General features: G+C 48.0%; 2 protein-coding genes across 2 annotated transcripts; both read right to left on the bottom strand.

Moving 5' to 3' along the window:
• Nucleotides 1–7,534: 7,534 nt before the first annotated feature.
• Nucleotides 7,535–9,962, bottom strand: LOC103646086 (subtilisin-like protease 4). The gene has a single exon (XM_008670813.3). The coding sequence runs from the start codon at nt 9,950–9,952 to the stop codon at nt 7,757–7,759; it is 2,196 nt and encodes a 731-aa protein (XP_008669035.1). The 5' UTR covers nt 9,953–9,962; the 3' UTR covers nt 7,535–7,756.
• Nucleotides 9,963–15,893: 5,931 nt separating this feature from the next.
• LOC103646085 (subtilisin-like protease) lies at nt 15,894–18,299 on the bottom strand. The gene has a single exon (XM_008670812.4). The coding sequence runs from the start codon at nt 18,291–18,293 to the stop codon at nt 16,008–16,010; it is 2,286 nt and encodes a 761-aa protein (XP_008669034.1). The 5' UTR covers nt 18,294–18,299; the 3' UTR covers nt 15,894–16,007.
• Between the last annotated feature and the right edge of the window lie 1,731 nt (nt 18,300–20,030).

Here is a 20,030-nt window from a genome sequence, read left to right as displayed (position 1 = left end):
GGTATGGATTTCATAGTCGGATTGCCTCGCACTCGAGCCGGCTACGATTCCATTTGGGTAGTAGTGGACCGCTTGACCAAGTCAGCCCACTTCATACCTGTCAAGACCAACTACAGCAGTGCAGTATTGGCAGAATTGTATATGTCTCGGATCGTTTGTCTTCATGGTGTGCCAAAGAAAATAGTGTCAGACAGAGGAACGCAGTTCACCTCTCATTTCTGGCGGCAGTTGCATGAAGCTTTGGGCACGCATCTGAATTTCAGTTCAGCTTATCATCCACAGACAGATGGCCAGACCGAAAGGACCAACCAAATTCTTGAAGACATGTTGAGAGCCTGTGCGTTGCAAGATCAGTCCGGATGGGATAAGAGATTGCCTTATGCGGAGTTTTCCTATAACAACAGTTATCAGGCCAGTTTGAAGATGTCACCATTTCAGGCGCTCTATGGAAGGAGTTGCAGAACTCCGTTGCAATGGGATCAGCCTGGAGAGAAGCAAGTGTTTGGGCCAGACATTTTGCTTGAAGCCGAAGAGAACATCAAGATGGTCCGAGAGAATCTGAAGATAGCGCAATCGAGGCAGCGAAGCTATGCAGACACAAGAAGAAGAGAGCTGAGTTTCGAAGTCGGAGACTTTGTCTATCTGAAAGTGTCACCGATCAGAGGAGTCAAGAGGTTCGGAGTCAAAGGCAAGCTAGCACCCCGCTACATTGGTTCGTATCAGATTCTTGCAAGACGTGGAGAAGTGGCCTACCAGCTCAGTCTGCCAGAGAATTTGTCCGCTGTGCATGATGTCTTTCATGTGTCTCAGTTGAAGAAGTGCTTGCGTGTGCCAGAAGAGCAGTTGCCAGTGGAAGGTCTTGAAGTCCAGGAGGACTTGACCTACGTTGAGAAGCCAGTGCAGATCCTTGAGGTTGCAGACAGAGTCACCCGTAGGAAGACCATCAGAATGTGCAAAGTCAGATGGAATCACCACTCTGAGGAAGAAGCAACCTCGGAGCGTGAAGATGATCTGATGGCTAAATACCCTGAGCTCTTTGCTAGCCAACCCTGAATCTCGAGGGCGAGATTCTTTTAAGGGGGATAGGTTTGTAACGCCCTGAATTTGGGGGTAGAATTTTTTCTTCTTTTCTCTCACCAAATTCAGGCGTTACCCTTTTCTTTTCTCGTTCCCTCGCTAAACCTTGATCTTTTCCAAAGTTATAGCGGGGTTTGGCTTGGAATTCCCGTGTTAAGCAAAACCTTAAAATACTTTATGTTGTTTGATGCACCATGCCGAACCATGCATTCTTTCGATTGCTTAAAAATGTAAGTGCATTCATCCAGGAAAAAACGGATTTCGAAAAGGAGAAAAACCTTTTCTTTATTTTTCTTTTCTTTTCTTTCTTTTTCCCTTCTCTCTCTCCTCCCTTTTTTCTCTCTCCCGCGCTGTGGGCCGCCTCGGCCGGCCCAGCCCCCCCCCCCCCCCGCGCGCCCCTTTGGGCCCAGCTGGCCCAGCCGCCCCTCCCCTTTCCCCAAATCCCTCTCTCTCCCTCCCATTCTCTCTCTTCCCCACCCCAGCCGTCGCCCCTGCCCTAGCCGCCGCCCCTGCCCTAGCCGCCGCCCCTGCTCGTCGCCGGTTCGGCCGCCCGTCCCCGTCCCCGGTGAGGTCCCCCTCCCCCTCTCCTCCCTCCCCCATCTCCCCTCCCCTTCCCCCCTACCTGGCTCGGCCCCCGCCGCTCGGCCGCCCGCCTGCCCCGGCTCGGCCCCGCCGCTCGGCCGCCCCCTCGCCCCAGTCCGCCCGCCCGCCCGCCCAGCTCGGCCGCCGGCTCGGCTGCCGGCTCGGCCGCCGCCTTGGCCGGCCCAGCCCCCCGCCGGTTCGGCCGCCCCTGCCCGGCCGCCCCAGCTCGGCCGCCCCCCTGCGCGCCCAGCCGCCCCAGCTCGGCCGCCCCGCGCCCGCGCCCTGTCCAGCCGCCCCTGCCCCAGGCCGGTTCAACCGCCCCCGGCCGGTTCAACCGCCCCCTTTTTTATTTATTTTATTTTATTTTATTTTCTTTCATCATTGTTATTTTTATTTTATTTTGGGCAAGCTAATCATCGTTCATGTTAATGAAATAGGAAACTTAATTTAGAATTTCGTTACATTAGTCAATTCATATAGTCAATTGTTCATTTCGCTTAAGGTTGATCAACTAAAAAGGGGCTAGGTTTCCGTTAGTGCATATAACTAGTTCTTTTGTTAGAACCAATTGGAACTAGAGCGCATAATTTAACTAATCATTAGTGCATAAGCTTTAACCCCTGCGAGACCTTTCCCCGTTTCTTTCTAACCTTAACGAATGCGATATCGAATGTCATACTTTATGCATATTTACTTTATTTGTCCCCTTGTGTGGTGTATTGTTTGTTTCCTAATTTGAATGAATGGATGTATGTATGCTTGCAATCGCATAGAGAACGATCCGGTTGAAGAGCCCGAGGAACTCGCAGGAGAAGCCCCTGAGCAGCAGTCGGTTGGTGGAGGCAAGTGTCCCTTGACCTATCTCTGTCCTATTCATTATTTAATTCACCTCCCGCTCTACACATTTATGCCTAAGGATTGACTAGCTTTTGTTATCCATGTCCTTGTCTACCTATCTGGGTTGGATTATTATTGTTTAGCTTTATGCTATTGCTCAAACTCTAATCAATGAACATGATGAGATTATCTATGATACGCTGTTTTCCCTTCTCTTATTATGATGTTGTACTTGTGGTCATCAAGGGGGCTCGAGCGGTTTCTCGAGTGCCTCTCCGTAAGGACCTGTTCTATGGATGACCGCCCGGGAAAACAGTGCAACCATGAGGGTGGAATGGGATGCCCTTAGCTGAATAATTAGAGGATCTGGGGTGTAGTTCACTTAGCCGTCGTGCCGTCAATGGGGCTCGGTGTATGCGGCTCGCTCTGCCAAGTTTGGGTTCGCCCCTTGGGGAGGAGTGCGGTGCATTTAGGAAACCTAACGGGTGGCTACAGCCCCGGGGAATCTTTGTAAAGGCTACGTAGTGATGCCCTGCTGGGTCACCTTGGTAGTGATCAATGGAGAGTCATGATCTCCGGGCAGAATGGGAATCACGGCTTGTGGGTAAAGTGCACAACCTCTGCAGAGTGTTTGAAAACTGATATATCAGCCGTGCTCGCGGTTATGAGCGGCCAAGGGAGCTCCAGTGATTAGTGGTACTTGATCAGAGATACTTTGGTACAGGTGGCTATGAGATCGATGATTTTGGTTATGACTATGGTGCTGGTAAGTGGTATTCTTTCCATTTGGAAAGGGTACATCGGGCTAATAACTTGGGTTAAAGCTAAAACCTGGCTTTCTATTAGTAAATAATAATCTGACCAACTAAAAGCAACTGCTTGACTTATCCCCACATAAAGCTAGTCCACTACAGCCAAACAGGATACTTGCTGAGTATGTTGATGTGTACTCACCCTTGCTCTACACACCAAACCCCCCCATCCCCAAGTTGTCAGCATTGCAACCACTGCTCAGGAGAAGATGAAGCTGTGGAAGGAGACCTTCAGGAGTTCCAAGACTACGACGAGTTCTAGGCGTGGGTTAGCGGCAACCCCCAGTCGGCTGCCTGTGAAGGCCGCGTTTATCTACGTTTCTTTTCCGCACTTTGATTTATTGTAAGGACTATATGGACGTCTCAGACGTATGATGTAATCGACTATTATTTCCCTTTTAATACTATTTTGAGCACTGTGTGATGATGTCCATGTTATGTAACTGCTGTGTACGCGAATAACTGATCCTGGCACGTACATGGTTCGCATTCGGTTTGCCTTCTAAAACCGGGTGTGACACATATTTACTCTATATTTCAATACTATACCAACAACCATATATTTCTTTACCACTATATCTCAACCAAGCAGTGAATAGCGTCTGAGCCGTCCAAACACTACATCTACAATTCCAACCCTTCTACAACAAAATAGCGTAGGGCATACAGTCTGTGGCTGCAGTCGATTTCTCGTTAAAGCAACGCTATCTCCGTAGCGTAGGGCATACAGTCAGTGATGCAGTCGATTTCTCGTTTAAAGAAACACTAACTCCGTAGCGTAGATGGGGAGGTAATGGATCGCGATCCAAATGTTTCTTCACAAATAAGTTAAGGCCCTTAATAAATTTTAGTTAAAAAATAAATAGGAATATAAATAGAGTCTGATCTTAATCTGATTCGATCATTAAATTTTATAGTGTAAAATTTAGAGCCTATTAACAGCCCTAAGCGTAGGACATACAGTCCCGCAGTGCGTACAACCTAATCTCCCGGTGTAACCCAACGCCAACCTCTTTGTCCCCTATAGCCTACACAAACATAGACACGATGTCATGCTCATGCAGACCCTCGCGCGACGGTAGCACCACTGATCGCACCCTCCTGCTCCATCCCAACCACTCACGGACACGCCGCCGGCTGACCCCTTCGGCCCTCCGTTGCTCAATCTCCACCCTAGTGACCACACCACTGACTATCCCCTCTGGTCCTCTAATGTGCCACCTCTACTCACAGTCGCAACCCTAGCCCCTAGGCCCTTCCACTTCTCGCATTGCCATAGTCCTTCGGTTAAATTGGGTACACAGCATGGAGCATCCCCAGTTGCTACTGTTACACCAGTGAGTGTATGTGCAAGCATGGAGCATCCCCTGTTGCTGCTGTTACACCAGCTTTTTCTTTGAATATGTTGGATTTAGGATGGCTACTCGTATTGCATGCAAGTGAGTGTATGTGCAAGCATGGAGTATCCCTTGTTGCTGCTGTTACACCAGTTTGCACATGCTCAGAAGCACCAAACCTACAACCTATTTCTTCTTTAGATTTGACATTGAAAGAAACAATCACATTTGCTTGAGGTGAAGGTATTAGAGATGGATGTGCTGCAAATATTGTCATACTCGAGGAAGAGACTAGAGAAGATAGAACTTGCAGTGCGGGAGTTGAGCCTATGCTACAGAAAGACAAAATAAGATTACCTCGAAGGTTTGAATTTTTTACACCAAGGTCATAGACACACAAGAGAGATGATGGAAAGACAGAGACACTGAGTTTCAGTGAAATGCAAAAGGTGCACATATAGAACTCACATCGAGTCCATGAACGTCACGTCAATCATTTGGAATCATGTGAATGCGAAGAACAACAAAATAAAGGCCAACAACAATACGTCAGTTCAAACAATATTTCAAAAGAGTTTAAAAGAGTGAAGGTAAAGATATAGTTCAAACTTGTAAATATGATCTTGAAGTTAGCCTAAACAAGATCTATGAAGCAATAGTTATGCATGAATATCATTTTTGATGGTTGAACATGAGTTCTTTGTTGATTTCATCAAGTCTTTGTGCCCTAACTTTTCATTCAAGAGTCGTACGACCACTAGGAATGAGATACTAGGAACACATTTAGATAAAAGAAGTTGTCTGACCAACTTAAAACTATTTCTTGATGGCTTTCTGTAAATATGGATATGTGGACTTCTAATCAAAATAAATGTTATATGTGCATCACAATTCATTGGATTGATTAGAACCGACAAACGCAAAAACTTTTAATTTTCCTCCATTTTGTTAAAGGGCAACATGAAGCGAGTTTACTGGATCGACGGAATCATGCCTTGGAACCTAGAAAAGAGGTTATTTGCACTCAGCCTAAACAATGTTTCCAACAATAATAGTTGTGTGATATTAATTGTGAAGGAGCTTAATAATCTTGCTATGTTGTAGAAGTCTCCTCCTTTGATATGTGGTGGTATTTTCTTCCATGCAAAGTGTTTATGTCACATATTAAATTTGGTTTCTCAAAATGGATGGTTAGTTAAAAATAATAGAGCTATCAATATTATTCTAAAGAATTCTCCATTATAATGGGAGGAATTTCAAAGGTTTGCTGATTTTTTTATTTGGATAAACTTGGTCTTCTATTGCATGTTCCTAGAAGATGGAATTCAACTTATCGTATGTTGAATCATGTTATCTATTACATGAATGCTTCTGAAAGGCTATTATATTTACATAAGGATAAATATAAGCATTGTGCTCCTTCAGATGATGAACATAATAGGGTTGCATCTTTTTCAGGTGTTTGAAGTACTTCCATGATGCTACGATGTTGTTTTTTGGAACTCAATATCCAACAACAAACCTATTTTAGTTGAAATTCTATGAGATGAAGTTAGTTGATTGACTTAAGTTTGCCAACACGAAGATCGATCTTAATATTCAGTTGATTGACTTAAGTTTGCCATACTATCAAGAGGGATGTTTTACTAGAGTTTTGGAACAAGTGACGGTGCTCAATAAAACTTTTGAAAGTGAAAAAGAATAGGAACTCTAAGAGTCTGTTTGGTTGGGCTGTAGCTGTGAAAAAAGTTGCTGTTGGCTGTGAGCTGTGGAAAAAGCTGCTGTAGGCTGTAAGCTATTAAAAAGCTAAAAACCGTTTAGTGGAAATCACTAAAAGTCATTAAAAGTTCTTCGATATATGTTTTCACAGTTCTATCCGAAAAGCCACTAAAAGCAGGTCCAGGGGTGCTTTCAGATTTGCACTGCAAGAAAGTCAGCTTTTAGAAAAAGCTGCTTCTTGTATCCAGTCCTTTGGTTGGCTTTTAGCTTTTAGGGGGGCAAAAGCCAAAGCCAAAAGTCAAACCAAACACACCCTAAACGTAGGAAGTCAGACATCCAAGAAACAACAAACTCCAGCGTTTGAACTTCAGAGTTCCATAATGATAATCTTCAGCAGATTACATATCTCATCCTCTATCCGACTCTCTATTTCAAACTCCACTCTATAAACAGTACAATCTATAGTGCAAAATAGTACTTTGCACGTCTATATACACGTCCTTGCTGAAGATAGCATAAAAATTGAGAAGTGGTAATGTGTGGCTGTCATTATTTCTTTTTTCTTCGGGTGGGTGTGCTGAGTGACTGTCATTGTTCATCAGCAGATTTAACTGTACTTACTAAGGTGTTAGCCTACAGGGGAAGGATGAAGAGAGGAACAAAACGAAGACGAAGAGAGGTAGTAAACGGAGTTAGTTTCAGAGTTTCCGAATTTTTTTCATTAGATTCGATACCCCCTCATCCAAGACTGGGAATTTTTTTTCAGAGTTCCATTTCAGCAAACTCCAGCGTTTGAACTTTAGAGTTCCATAATGCTAATCTTCAGCAGATTACCTATCCCACCCTCTATCCGACTCTCTATTTGAAACTCCACTCTATAAACAGTACAATTTATAGTGCAAAATAGTACTTTGCACGTCTATATGCACGTCCTTGCTGAAGATAGCATAAAAATTGAGAAGTGATAATGTGTGAGTGCCATTACTTTTTTTCTTTCGGGTGGGTGTGCTGAGTGACTATCATTGTTCATCACCAGATTTAACTGTACTTACTAAGGTGTTAGCCTAGCGAGGAAGGAGGAAGAGATGAACACAATGAAGACGAAGAGAGGTAGTAAAACAGAGTTAGTTTCAGAGTTTCCGAAATTTGTCCATTAGATTCGATACCCCTCATCCAAGACTGGGAACACTACTTATACGGAGCAGACGATCTGGTCCACAACACAGACACATAAACACACCGGTCCCACGCGACAGGATCCACTCACGCCCACTCAGATCCACTGATCCGGACGGTGGCACGACGTTTCCCAGCACCCTGCACGGCCTCGTGTGCTTGGTCTGGCAACTCAGGTGGAAGACGAAGTAAACCCAGGAGTTGTTGTGAAGTCGATCAGACGAAGGAGATGGAGACAGGGCTCCTCACGGTGTACTTGTCATTTTCAGACACCCACCGGAGTGAACCCTCCACAATCTTCACGTCAGTGCTCTGCCCCCGCCACACGGAGACCGTGAAGTTCTGAGCCTGGTTCGCCTCGGCGAACTGCAGCGAGCTCGGAGTGACCTTCACCTGCACAGAACCTGGCAGGTCGACATGGGGGTAGTACACCGCCGGCGCCTCCCCAACATTCTTCACCGTGCGGCTCACCACGACCGGAGCCGTGGGGTTCGTCGTCGACGGGAGCGTGACCGTGATGGATGGGTAGTTGAGAATGCGGTCTGGGATCACCGTGATGGTCGAGCAGTCGATCGAGCGGCGCGCGATCACGGACACCTCCTGGCTCGTGTACAGGCTGCAGAGGAAGCCGATGTACTCGGCGGGCGCAATGTCGTAGACCAGGCCGGGATCGAGGGCCTTGTCGGGGTTCACTTGCCCAGCTCCTGTGGCGAACAAGTTGGCCGGCACGTACTGCTCGTTCATTATTGGTTTCCCGGATCTGTCGTCGGGGTCAGCGGTTGTCATGATGGCGGACTTGATCGCCGCCGGCGACCAGTCCGGGTACTTGCTCTTGATCAGCGCGGCGATGCCGCTGAGGTGCGGCGTGGACATGGACGTGCCGGATTCGAAATTGAACGTCGGTCCAGGGGACGGAGGCCCGACCTGGAATGGCCACGCCGCGAGCACGCTCACGCCGGGGCCTGTGATGTCGGGCTTCAGGATGCCGGGGTTCTGGATGCTGGGCCCGCGCGAGGAGAACGAAGTGATAGCCGGTGCCGGCGACGTGCCGAGCACGGTGCCCTTGAAGATGATTTGCGCCACCGGGTTCGCCGTTGAGTTGATGTACTCCTTGATGGCAACGCCGGTGACGTAGCTGACGTGCGAGGCAGGGAGCACGTGCGCGTCGGCGATGGTGCTGTATCCGTCCGCGATCTGGTTGGCCAGAATCATGCCGAACCCACCGGCTCTCTTCACCTCGGCACCTTTGTCGAGCCTGTCGACGCGGTTGCCACGGTCGCAGAGCACGATCTTGTCCTTGACGTCGAAGCCATCCAGCGAGCCGTTGCCGCAGAAATTGGCGTCGGGCGTTGAGCTGGCGCCCGCGTAGACCAACGGGTAGGTGACGGTCGTCGAGATATTGGGCTGGAAAACCGATTCGCCGTCGAACGTCGAGCCGTTCCCGAGGCGCACCTGGGCAGAGATCAGACGGTCCATGGTGCCCGCCGCGACGGTGAGCATCCACGGCGCGTCGTTTGACAACGTGCTATCCTCTGGGCCGGCGTTGCCGGCCGCCAAACTGACAAAGACGCCCTTCTCAACGGCCCCAAACGTGCCGATGGCGATGCTGTCTCTGTAGAACGGCAGCGTAGGGCCGCCAAGGGACATGGAGATAACGTCACAGCCATCGCCGACGGCCGCGTCGATGCCGGCGAGGATGTCGGCACTGGTGCACTCCTCGCCGCACACCTTGTACATGGCGACGTGCGCGCGTGGCGCCATGCCCGAAGCAGTGCCGGCGCCCTGGCCGAGCACCTGGGCGCCCGGCACGACGGCTCCCGCCGCGGTGCTCGACGTGTGCGTGCCGTGCCCGTCCTTGTCGAGCGGGGACGGGTCCGACTCGAAAGAACGTGCGCCGATGAGCTTGTTGTTGCACGCCGAGGCGTTGAAGTCGCAGCGGCCCTTCCACTTGGCCGGCGGCGGCGGCATGCCGTCTCCGCTGAAGGAGGGGTGGAAGGGATACACGCCGCTGTCGAGCACGCCGATGATGACGCCCTCGCCGAACCCGGAGGTGTAGTTCCTCCCGCTCTGCGGCAACTCCAGCCCGAGGAACTTCGGAGTGTGCGTAGTCAGCAGCTTGTACACCTGGTTCGGCACCGCCGTGACGAACCCGGGCATGGCAGACAGCGCGTCGAGCTCCTGCTCCGTCAGCCGAGCGGCAAAGCCGCTCGCGACGTGGTGGTACGAATGGACGAGCCGCTCATCCTCTGGAAGGAACGTCTTGTACCATGCCGTTCGGTCGTCGGTCGTACCGAACACGTGGCTCTTGTGCGGCTGCACGTGAACGATGAACGTACGGAGCTCATCGCCGGACACCGCGGCGGCGACTGCAAGGAAAAGGATGGGGAGCAACGAGAGCTTGAAGCTTTCCATGGCTGGCTTATTGCTGTGAGCCAGTGTGTGAGCTGTGAGCGTGCATGGACAATTTAATAAGAACTACGTGCTTGTTTGTTACGTTCCATGCATGCGTTAGATTAGCGTTCTTGTTTTGGGCGCGGCACGGCGCTTTGGAGCCGTGCCAACGTTGGGAGTTGTTTACAAAGGACCAGAGGACTGAGTTTACGATAATGGACAGGGAATGGTTGCTTGGGAATTGCCGTGTCGCGTCAGGGCATCTACAATCTTTTGCAAAGGACATTTCTTCCCTCTCCAAGTTCGTCTGCAGGGATAAATGCCGATCCCCATCACGGTTTAAATTATAATTTGAACAATTATTAATGTAAAACATTTTTAATGACACATATTGTTAGATGTAAGAAATCATTATGTGTACATTAAAATAAACATATTTGTACAATGATTAATCTCATGACAAGATGATTATTTATTATTATTATTAACTATTATTTAAAAACATCATCAGGTATAAATTTAACGGGTCCCCGTGGAAAACCGGATGGAAAATGCCCCATCCCCGTTTACCGGTCGAGAGAAAAAAAATTCACTTTTGTATTCTCGTGGGAAGAATTTTATCATCCTCGTTTTCTAATAGAGGAATTTTCCGCGAAGAATAGAGGATCGGAACCATTAATATCTCTATTCTGAACCCAGGTCCGACCGTCCGAGAACAAGCATCTACCGTATCACGGCCTTGTGTCATTGTGCGCCTCGTCGTTTCGTCGATTGCACCAATGACCGATGAAATCGATACGGAGATTGCGTCTGCACTACAACACCAAAGGGATGATGATTTGGTATGTACTTGCTAGTTGTCAGTGTTGTTTTACTCGTATTTTTGGACATGCAACTTGTTAGTGATTTATTTCTGTTGCGAGAAATATCACCACGCCAAATAAAGAATGTAAAAAAGAGCATAAAACCCAATGCTCATGGATTTCTAATCGTGTACAAGTTGAGAACATCTCTAAGTGTATGGAGAGTTCATTTGTGGTGTCATTGCGGCTATGTGACGTTGGATCCATGAATTCCGTGTTCTGTCTTCCCTATTCCCTTATGTCTTTCTCATTCCCTGTGACGTTGGATCCATGAATTTCGTGTTCTGCCACCATTCCTTGTTCTGTCTTTCTCATTCCCTTCTGTCTTTCTCATTCCCTCCTTCCCACACAGTCTACAGCCCATGCTGCCTTTCCCATTCCCCCCTCCCCGCAAAGCTCATTCTTATTCCCACGTATAACTAAAATTTAAAACACAAATGGTCCCAAAGGGATTTGAATCCGTGACCCCTCAAACAAATACGAGTAGTAGCTACCGCTACACTACATGTGTGTTTATGTCTACATCTATAGCAAGAAAAACATCTACTACATCTCTCTTCAAGCCCACCTGCTATCCTTACACAATGCGTGGTAGTAAATAAGTATCACCGAGATTCTTGAATTATATTTTTGGATTGAGGGAGTAGTATTTAAAGAAAATCCTTGCACGCAATTTCTTTTTTTTTTTTAATAATATTTTCAACTTAAATTTCTTTTTTTTTGCATGCATGACATTTATTCTCCGTAATGTTTTTCCATGGATCTAACTTGTGAGTCATTTTTCATAAACAAACGCCAAGGATGAAATCCATGTTTCTTACTTGGAAACCCCGAACAAACACCACTAATAGGAGGCGCTCGCGTTGGCGTCGCTCATCGACGACGAGAAAATGCTTGGCGACTGCCAGTTCGACCTCTGGAAGCAATCCTACGTGTCTGCATGCGCCGCTGTGTACGATAAGCTTCGGCGAAGCAGCCTCTTGGACGCGGTCCAGAGCGGCTGTACCGTGCTGTCCATCGTCAAGAAGGGGGACTCATAGTCGTCGCCAACATCGACGACTCTCGGGTTGTTCTGGACACCGCATCCGATGACGGCGCCATCACACCGTTCAGGTTATCATCCACCTGAAGTTCAACCTGCCATGTAAGTCGCTACTGACTTGCCATTAATTCTTGTGCGCTGGGACGACGACTGTTGCTGACGTTGTGTGGGTGTTCTGGAACATGATGTATGTAGTGGAGTAGCGCATCCGGTGGTGCAACGGCCAGATGTACTACCTCGCTGATGAGCCCGGAGTGCACATCGTATGGTAGCCCAGCCAAGAGTTATTAGTACTCGCCATATCGCGCGCGTTCTACGACTACTATATCAAGGACTGTGGCATCATCTCGGCGTCAGAGGTGACGCAGAGGAGGACTGACAGTAATGATCAGTTCGTCATCCTCGCCACCGACGAGGTAGCTTTTGTGCCAGTCTGCCTTTAATTCTCTTCGCAAACACATACACTTACTTTTTTGTTTAAACAAGCGCGTATGGTGGTACGTGCCTAATGACTGACGATGTACGATGGAACTTCTTCCGGTATGTGTGGAACGTGCTCCCCAATGATGAGGCCATGTAAATCGTGACATATATCGAAGTCTGCATGATACTGACAGTTGCAATGTAGTGGTGAAACAGCTAGATTAAAATAACAAAATTTATTTATGGCCATGATCACAAATGGATTATGAAAACTTTTTCTTATAACAGTATAATGCACATTTTGTATATAAGTTATCATGTTATTATATGTTCCCGTTGTAACGCACGAGCACTCACCTAGTCAAGGTTATTAAAACCTCAACCATAACCTCAACCCCACCCCATGAATTTGAGATTAGAAACAAATTCTACTGATACATAAAATCATTTCTCATCCTCCACTCCATGAATTTGAGATAGACTTATATCCGAACTTTTGAAAGTGATGGAACGATAAATTCCAAGCTAAATAGGTTATTTTATTAAGTAATTTCAATTCCTCCAAAATGAATGGATCCAAACACCTCGTTAGCCTAATTGTACTCAAAATGCTTATAAGTAGGTATTAGAAATTCATTTAGTGTTTAAATCAAGATATTTGCTGTTTGTTTATGTTATCTCCTTCATCCATATTTTGCACCAAAAATCCAAGGGAACATCTAATCTAGCCTAGCTAGATACCATGGACACCCATGGCGTGGAGCAAACTCAAATGCTTCTTCATGGCTTCACTTCCTCTGCGGCTGTGGGTGCGAGAGCTATTTCCTCCTCCCCCTTGCTCTCTTCTATATTACCACCTTATCCACCTGTATTTTATCCCCAAAACAAGATTAGTTCTAGAGTTGAGTGCCTTCAAAACGCAAATAAATGGAACCAGTGTAAGGCTGAAATGGTCTTCAAGATTAGTTGTTTCCCCCTTTCTCATGTTCTCAGGCGTATAAGTTCTCAGGGCTGCTGCTCTACACTACTACATTATTGTGCTATAATAGGTCTTGCAGCTTGAAATGTGTTGTTACTCGTGATTTGTGTGGTCCATGTATCATTGTTTATTTCGTGGACTACTTTCTCTATCTAAAATTTTTCACTTTAATGATATGTTTAATGCACAATATGATTTTACAAGATCTTGTGCATTTGTGACTGGTACAGCGCCCGATAGGACACTTTCTTTTTCTAGTTCTAGATAAAATACGGTGTATCATGAATCCATATGTATGAAGCTTCAATATAATGACTTCATTTCCAATGCTTATACCAATTATTAATTTGTAGAAGAAAATGTAGGGTTCGAAGAACATGTTTTATCCCTCAAACAAAAAATGAGCATCTCCAACAGTGGCTTATACCCATGTCCCAAATTAAATTATAGGGCTCAAACTACAAAAAAAACATGCTCCAACAATGCTCTATTTATAAAAAAAATGTCAAATAAATATAGGACACCTTCTGAAGTGCCACAAATATTGTACATTATTGGATTGTCAAACGAACAGAGTAGATTAATAGATTCTAGTTAATCATTTGATTTGGAATTCATGAAAACGAGGTAAAAGATAAAAGTAGAAATGATGATTGCGCGTTTACCCCATGCCACAACCCCAAAAGCCTAAAAATTACACCAAATTGGTAAGATGCTTTGCCCCCACCTAGTTTCCACAAAAGGGAGTCCTCCTTAATCTTTGCCACAACCTTGGTCACAGTGGCCTCTTTAAGGTAAAAAATTCACGAGTTTCTCTCCCACCAGAGCGTCCAAACGCGTCCAAACGATGAGAATGATGAGACTCTATCACTCTGCAAACCCCTAATATCTGGATGACGCAAAATTTGACCACCACTAGTGCACATGATCTGCAGGTTGCCAGCAAGAGTGGTGGATCTCCTCGATTGCAATCCACTGGCTTATCTCAACCCAAATGCGCCCGGTGAAACATCACTTAAAAAATAGGTGTAGACCAGATTCCATGCAAAGGAGCACAACACACAATGCGGGTTGTCAAGCCAACCTCGTGTTGCCAACCTATCTGCTGTCCAAATTATGTTTTTAAATAGCAAGCCAACTGGAGAATTTGCACTTTGGTGGTGCTTAGGCTCTAAATTATGGAGTTGAAGTTGGTTAGAGTGAAGCCCAAAAATTGCACTTGGTAGGCCGTTTGAGCTATGTAAAGACCATTTGGAGTAAACTTCCATCGGATGAGATCGGGGATGTTTTCTAGCAAGTGAATTTTATTTACCGCTGCCCACAATTGACAATATTCATTGAGGTGCTCCACTGTGAACTCTCATGAGTGAAATTTAAATCATGTATCCATCGATTATTTACATGAGCATGATGAATGGTCATTTTTTTTCTTCTAGAAATGGAGAAGATCAAGGGGTAGGTGTCACTTGACCTCATACCCCTCAATGAGTCATTTACCCAGAACTTAGTGGATTTACCATCCTCCACGAGATTGACGTGGCCGCATCAAAACGTCGCTTGTCTATCACAGTGCAAGGTAGATCCTTCTCCATCCTCTGACTAGGTGACACATTGGAATCCTACCACAACCATATGAGGCACAAGTCCAAGTTTCTTTGGCCTTGTTGCACGTATCCAGCTGACCTTGCACTTTCCACTGGTCAACCTTTCAGTACCAGCCCAAATAAAATGTTTGTGTTTTGTATCTATCGGTTTTTATCACCTCTCTAGGTGGCCTAAGGGCTAGCAGTACATAGATGACCTGCGAGGTTAGGACCGCTTTGACCAATGTGCGACGACCAACCGTCGATAAGTTTTTTCCGTTCCGTCTACTCAATGTTTCTGATATTTTGTCAATCAAGGGCTAAAAGTCTGTCCGCTTTAGCCTAGTCAAGGACAAAGGCAACTCGAGATATTTGAGAGGGAAGGAAGTCGACTTTGTTGACAGCCTCGACAAAACATCATCTAGGTTAATACTTTTGCATTGAATTGGAACAACTGTCGTTTTGTGGAAATTTGGTGCTGTTTGGTTTACGGAATGTAACCTAAACGGTAGTGGTAACTATTCACACTCGAATACCGGCGGTAACAAATTTAAATAAGGCAATATCCATTTGTAGCGTAGTATCAATTACAGTTGGACTTAAACATACATAATTTAACATTATCGGTTATCCATTACATTACCAATATGTGAACTAAACGACACCTTTATTGCTAGGCCCGTGTTTTCGTTGAAGGAGTCTAGGATCTTTGCGAGCATGGATATGCCCCTTTGTTGGGTGTGACAAATATGGTTGTGTCGTCCGCAAACATTGATTGGCGCACCACGTCCATACTCTGCTGTTTTTTTAATTAAGATTAATATAAGCTTAGAAAGGGCGTCTAATGCAAACTTCTTAGACATATGTTAGTAGATTGACGAAACTTCTAGTTCCAAACAAAAATAATGCAAAAATAAAACATGGACTGTATATGTGAGATAGATAATGGTACATTTTGATTTTTTTTTTGACGAGAAACTAACTTTTTTGCACTGGGAGGTGTGACCGTTATCGATAGTATCACTATTGAACATATATAAAATTGTCTAAAAACGTAATAACAATGTGTATCGGAATTGCATTATTGTAGGATACCGTACAAAGTGTACAGTTTAAGAATGATGATATATAGGGAAGACCCAATTTGCCCCAAAACAAACAAACATGTGGCTGATAATAGATAGTATCAAGCGAAGGAAATGGAGAGGGGGCTCCTGACGGTGTACGTGTCTGACACCCACCGGAGCGCGCCTTGCACTAGTGGAGCGCCGTTCTGCCTCGGCCACACGACCACCTTGAAGCTTCGCTCCTGGTTCACCTGGGTGAACACCAGCTCGCGCGGGTACACGGCGACGGTCACATCATCGTCAAATATGTCAACCGCCGCGTAGTACACCGACGGTGCCTCCCCGACGTTCTTCACCGTGCGCTCAACGACCGCGGGCGCGCTCCGGTTCCACGTCTGCTGGAACGCGACAGAGATCGACGGGTAGTTCAGCATGCTCTCCGGGATCAGCGTGACGGCCGAGCAGTCCACCGGCCTTCTCGCGATCACCGACACGTTCTGGCTGTTGTACATGCTGCAGAGGTAGCCGACGTAGTCGCTGGCCGCGATATCGTAGACCAGGCCGGGGTCCGCGGCCTTCTCAGGGTTGACATGGCCAGCGCCAGTGGCGAACCAGTCTGCCGCCACGCGCTGTTCGTCGAGGATGGGATTGCCGGCACGGTCGGTGGCATCCGCGGTGGTCATGATGGCCGACTTGATGGCGGCAGGTGACCAGCGAGGGTGCTTGCTCTTGATGAGCGCCGCGACGCCGCTGAGGTGAGGCGCCGACATGGACGTGCCGGAGATGACGTTGAAGGTCGGTCCAGGGAGGAGAGGTGCCGACGACGGCGGGCCAACCTGGAACGGCCACGCGGCGAGCACGTTGACGCCTGGGCCCGTGATGTCGGGCTTCAGAATGCCGGGGTTCTCGAGGCTTGGCCCACGAGAGGAGAAGAAGACGATCGATGGAGCAGGTGGCGCCGTGCCGCCGAGGATTGTACCCTCAAACAGGATCTGCGCCGTGGGGTTCGACGTGGAGTTGACGTAGGACTTGATGGCTGAGGCGGCGGCGTAGTCGACGTGCGACGCCGGCAGGACGTGTGCGTCGGCTGGCGTGCTGTAGCCTTGGGCAAATCTGTTGAGCAATACCATGCCGGCGCCGCCGGCACTTTGGACGACCGCGCCTTTCAGTACCCTCGTGATGTTGCGTCCCGGCCCGCCTCCTAGTTCGCATAGCACTATCTTGCCCCTGACGTCCAAGCCGTCCAGCGAGCCATTGCCGCAGAGCTCGGCGTACGGCCTCCCGCTAGCGCCAGCGTAGACCAAAGGGTAGAAGGTGGGGGTCCAGGCATGCGGTTGGTAGAGCGACTCGCCGTGGAAGACGAAGCCGTTCCCCAGGCGGACCGTCGAACGAATGGAACGGTCCATTGTGCTTGCGGCGACGGTGAGCATCCACGGCGCCTCGTTTGTCACAGAGCTGACGTTCGGGCCAGAGTTGCCAGCCGACATGGTAACAAAGACTCCCTTCTCGATCGCGCCGAACGTCGCGATGGCGATGCTGTCTTGGTAGAACGGCTTAGAAACTCCACCGATAGACATGGAGACGATGTCGCAGCCGTCACCCACGGCTGCGTCCACGCCGGCGAGTATGGCAGAGTCGGGGCATCCCGTCTCGGTGCAGACCTTGTACACGGCGATGTGAGCTCGGGGCGCTATCCCGGTGGCGGTACCCATGGCCTGGCCAAGCACCTGAGCGCCTGGCACGCTCGCTCCCGCAGCCGTGCTGGCAGTGTGTGTGCCGTGCCCGTTGTCGTCGACCGGCGGCGCCCGCCAGTCGTTGGAAGTGGAGTTGCTCGTGGCGTTAGGGCTGGGCACGAAAGATCGGGCGCCGATGAGCTTGTTGTTGCACACCGCGCGGCCATTGAAGTCGCAGCGCCCCTTCCACCTGGGCGGCGGCGGCGGCATGCCGTCGCCGCTGAAGGAGGGGTGCGACGGCACGACGCCGGTGTCGAGCACGCCGATGATGACCCCAGCGCCGCGTTCAGCGACGGGGTAGGACTTCCTGGCCTCCCGGGCGTCCAGCCCGAGGAACTGAGGCGTGTGCGTCGTGTGCAGCTCGTATATCTGCTCCGGGGCCGCCGTCACGAAGCCAGGCATCGACGACAGAGCGTCGACCTCCTGCCGCGTGAGGCGGGCCGCGAAGCCGCTGGCGACGTGGTGGTACCCGTGGACGAGCCGGCCGTCCTCCGGGAGGAACGACCTGTACCACGCATTCCGGTCGTCGTCGGTAGCGAGCATCCGGTTCTCCTGCAGGGGCTGCACGTGGACGATGAACGTGGTGAGCTCATCTCTGGCGACCACGGCAACGGCCGCGAGAAGAAGGAATGGCACAAGTGTTGTCAGCATGGAGAAGTTGAAGCTTTGCATTGCTGCTTTTCGATCTGAATTTGTCGTGAGGTTCTGTGCGTTTCCATGCATCCATTTTATAGCGTACTTGCGTGCCTATCGAATGTTGGAATTGGCATCTATCGAATGTTGGAATTGGCAAATCGTGCACCTGCTACTAGCTAGTAGTATACTACTTCCAATTAGCCGGTCTTGACAAGGTCCTCAATCGTGACAACAGTGTTCGGTGCATTGGGAGAAGATGCAGTAAACTTGTATTGATATTGCCTCATTAAAAATCTTTTACAAGATACCTATATGAGAGGGGAAAAAACTCACAAAAAATAGTACAATATAATAATTTGAACCTTGCAACTTTCAAAATCATGGCACATCAACACACTCTGTGAAATGCGGTAATTAGTAGAAACTTTGTAAAAAAAATCTTGTGAAGTTATCAATTGATTTAGTTTGCAAGGCGTTTATCTTCTCGTTTACATGAGAATATAACATTTCCAGAAGGCAATATACTGATATTGCTCTTCTGTAATATGCTTGCACCCAAGCAATACAAGTCACATTATCTTTTTTTTGCAGATATTTGCTAGTGACTCAGTGAAATCAAAAGTGACCATTCAATAAAGTCATACATGTTTATGCAATACTTTAAAATGAAGAGTGGAAGTAGCCACAAAAGTATGATGACTCCTACGAGAACCTTACCACTATTACATCAATACTAGTAACAAATGTCCATCCAAGACCAAAACGACGACGTCTAGGTGCCAGCCTCTGGAAAAGCACGGTGTCGCCTACAACCGTAAGCTCATCGATCAATGTTAGGTTCTTCAACATGGACATGCTAGTCAGTAACCTGGCTGTGGTGGACATCAACTGGACGCGCGACACCGAGACGCTCTCCATCGCCACAGACAGCTTCGTGCCTCGTGCCAGCCTCTTTGGCACCGCCAAGGGTGACGCGTCGCCGCCTCCAAGGTCTGCTAGTCGGTGGAGTGCGTCGCCGCCAACGTCCTCACGCTTCGAGTCCACTATCCACGACGGCGCCGACATCATCTCTGTCTCCTTCGGTCAGGACGCACCTCTCACCGACGACGCCAAGTCCCTCTTTCACGAGCCTGTCACGCTCGACTCCCTCCATGTTGTCCGTCGTATGCTCCACTGGTAACTCTGACCCCTACAAACACCATCAAATTCTATGCCATGATCACCTATGCTAATTAACCCGCTACGGCGCCGTGGTCAAAGCTACCAAAATATAATAAATATCGGTGTACACCTAGCCAAAGTCAAATGAGCTTGGTCACACTCGCCGATCATCATAATTTCCTTATTTTGGATAAACACACATCATATAGGTCTTCCAAGGGTCATGCGCCATGGGTAAATCAAGTGTGCATCTTAGCTAGGATTTTGCATCCATGCATAGAAAAGCACGTCTAGCTAAGTTATAAATAAAAACAAATCGCTACTATATTAAAGTGTCTAATTCGTCGTGCATCGTCAAATATTTCTTCCCGTGCGAAATTTCCCACGCGTGTCTGCCCTGGACTCGCGCGAATAAAAAAATATATATAGAGAGAGAGAGTACCTGGAACTCAAACCTTGGCTGTTTGGAAGTAAAGCGAACACTTACGAGTGCAGCTACTATAGCTGCTTGTTTTATTCAAAACAAAAAAAGAGATGTGTACGCGCACGTTGGCCCGGGCATGTCGTGTGAATGTGAGTGGAGCAGAAAGTATAATGGGACTGAGCGTGGAC

Source organism: Zea mays, chromosome 2, assembly GCF_902167145.1.
Source record: "Zea mays cultivar B73 chromosome 2, Zm-B73-REFERENCE-NAM-5.0, whole genome shotgun sequence".
Lineage (NCBI taxonomy): Eukaryota > Viridiplantae > Streptophyta > Magnoliopsida > Poales > Poaceae > Zea > Zea mays.
Note: the sequence above shows the minus strand (reverse complement) of the source record. Positions and strands in the feature narration are given on the sequence as shown.

Coding starts and splice junctions, on each gene's coding strand:
- LOC103646085 (XM_008670812.4), bottom strand. CDS start 18,293: ATGCAAAGCTTCAACTTCTCCATGCTGACAACACTTGTGCCATTCCTT.
- LOC103646086 (XM_008670813.3), bottom strand. CDS start 9,952: ATGGAAAGCTTCAAGCTCTCGTTGCTCCCCATCCTTTTCCTTGCAGTC.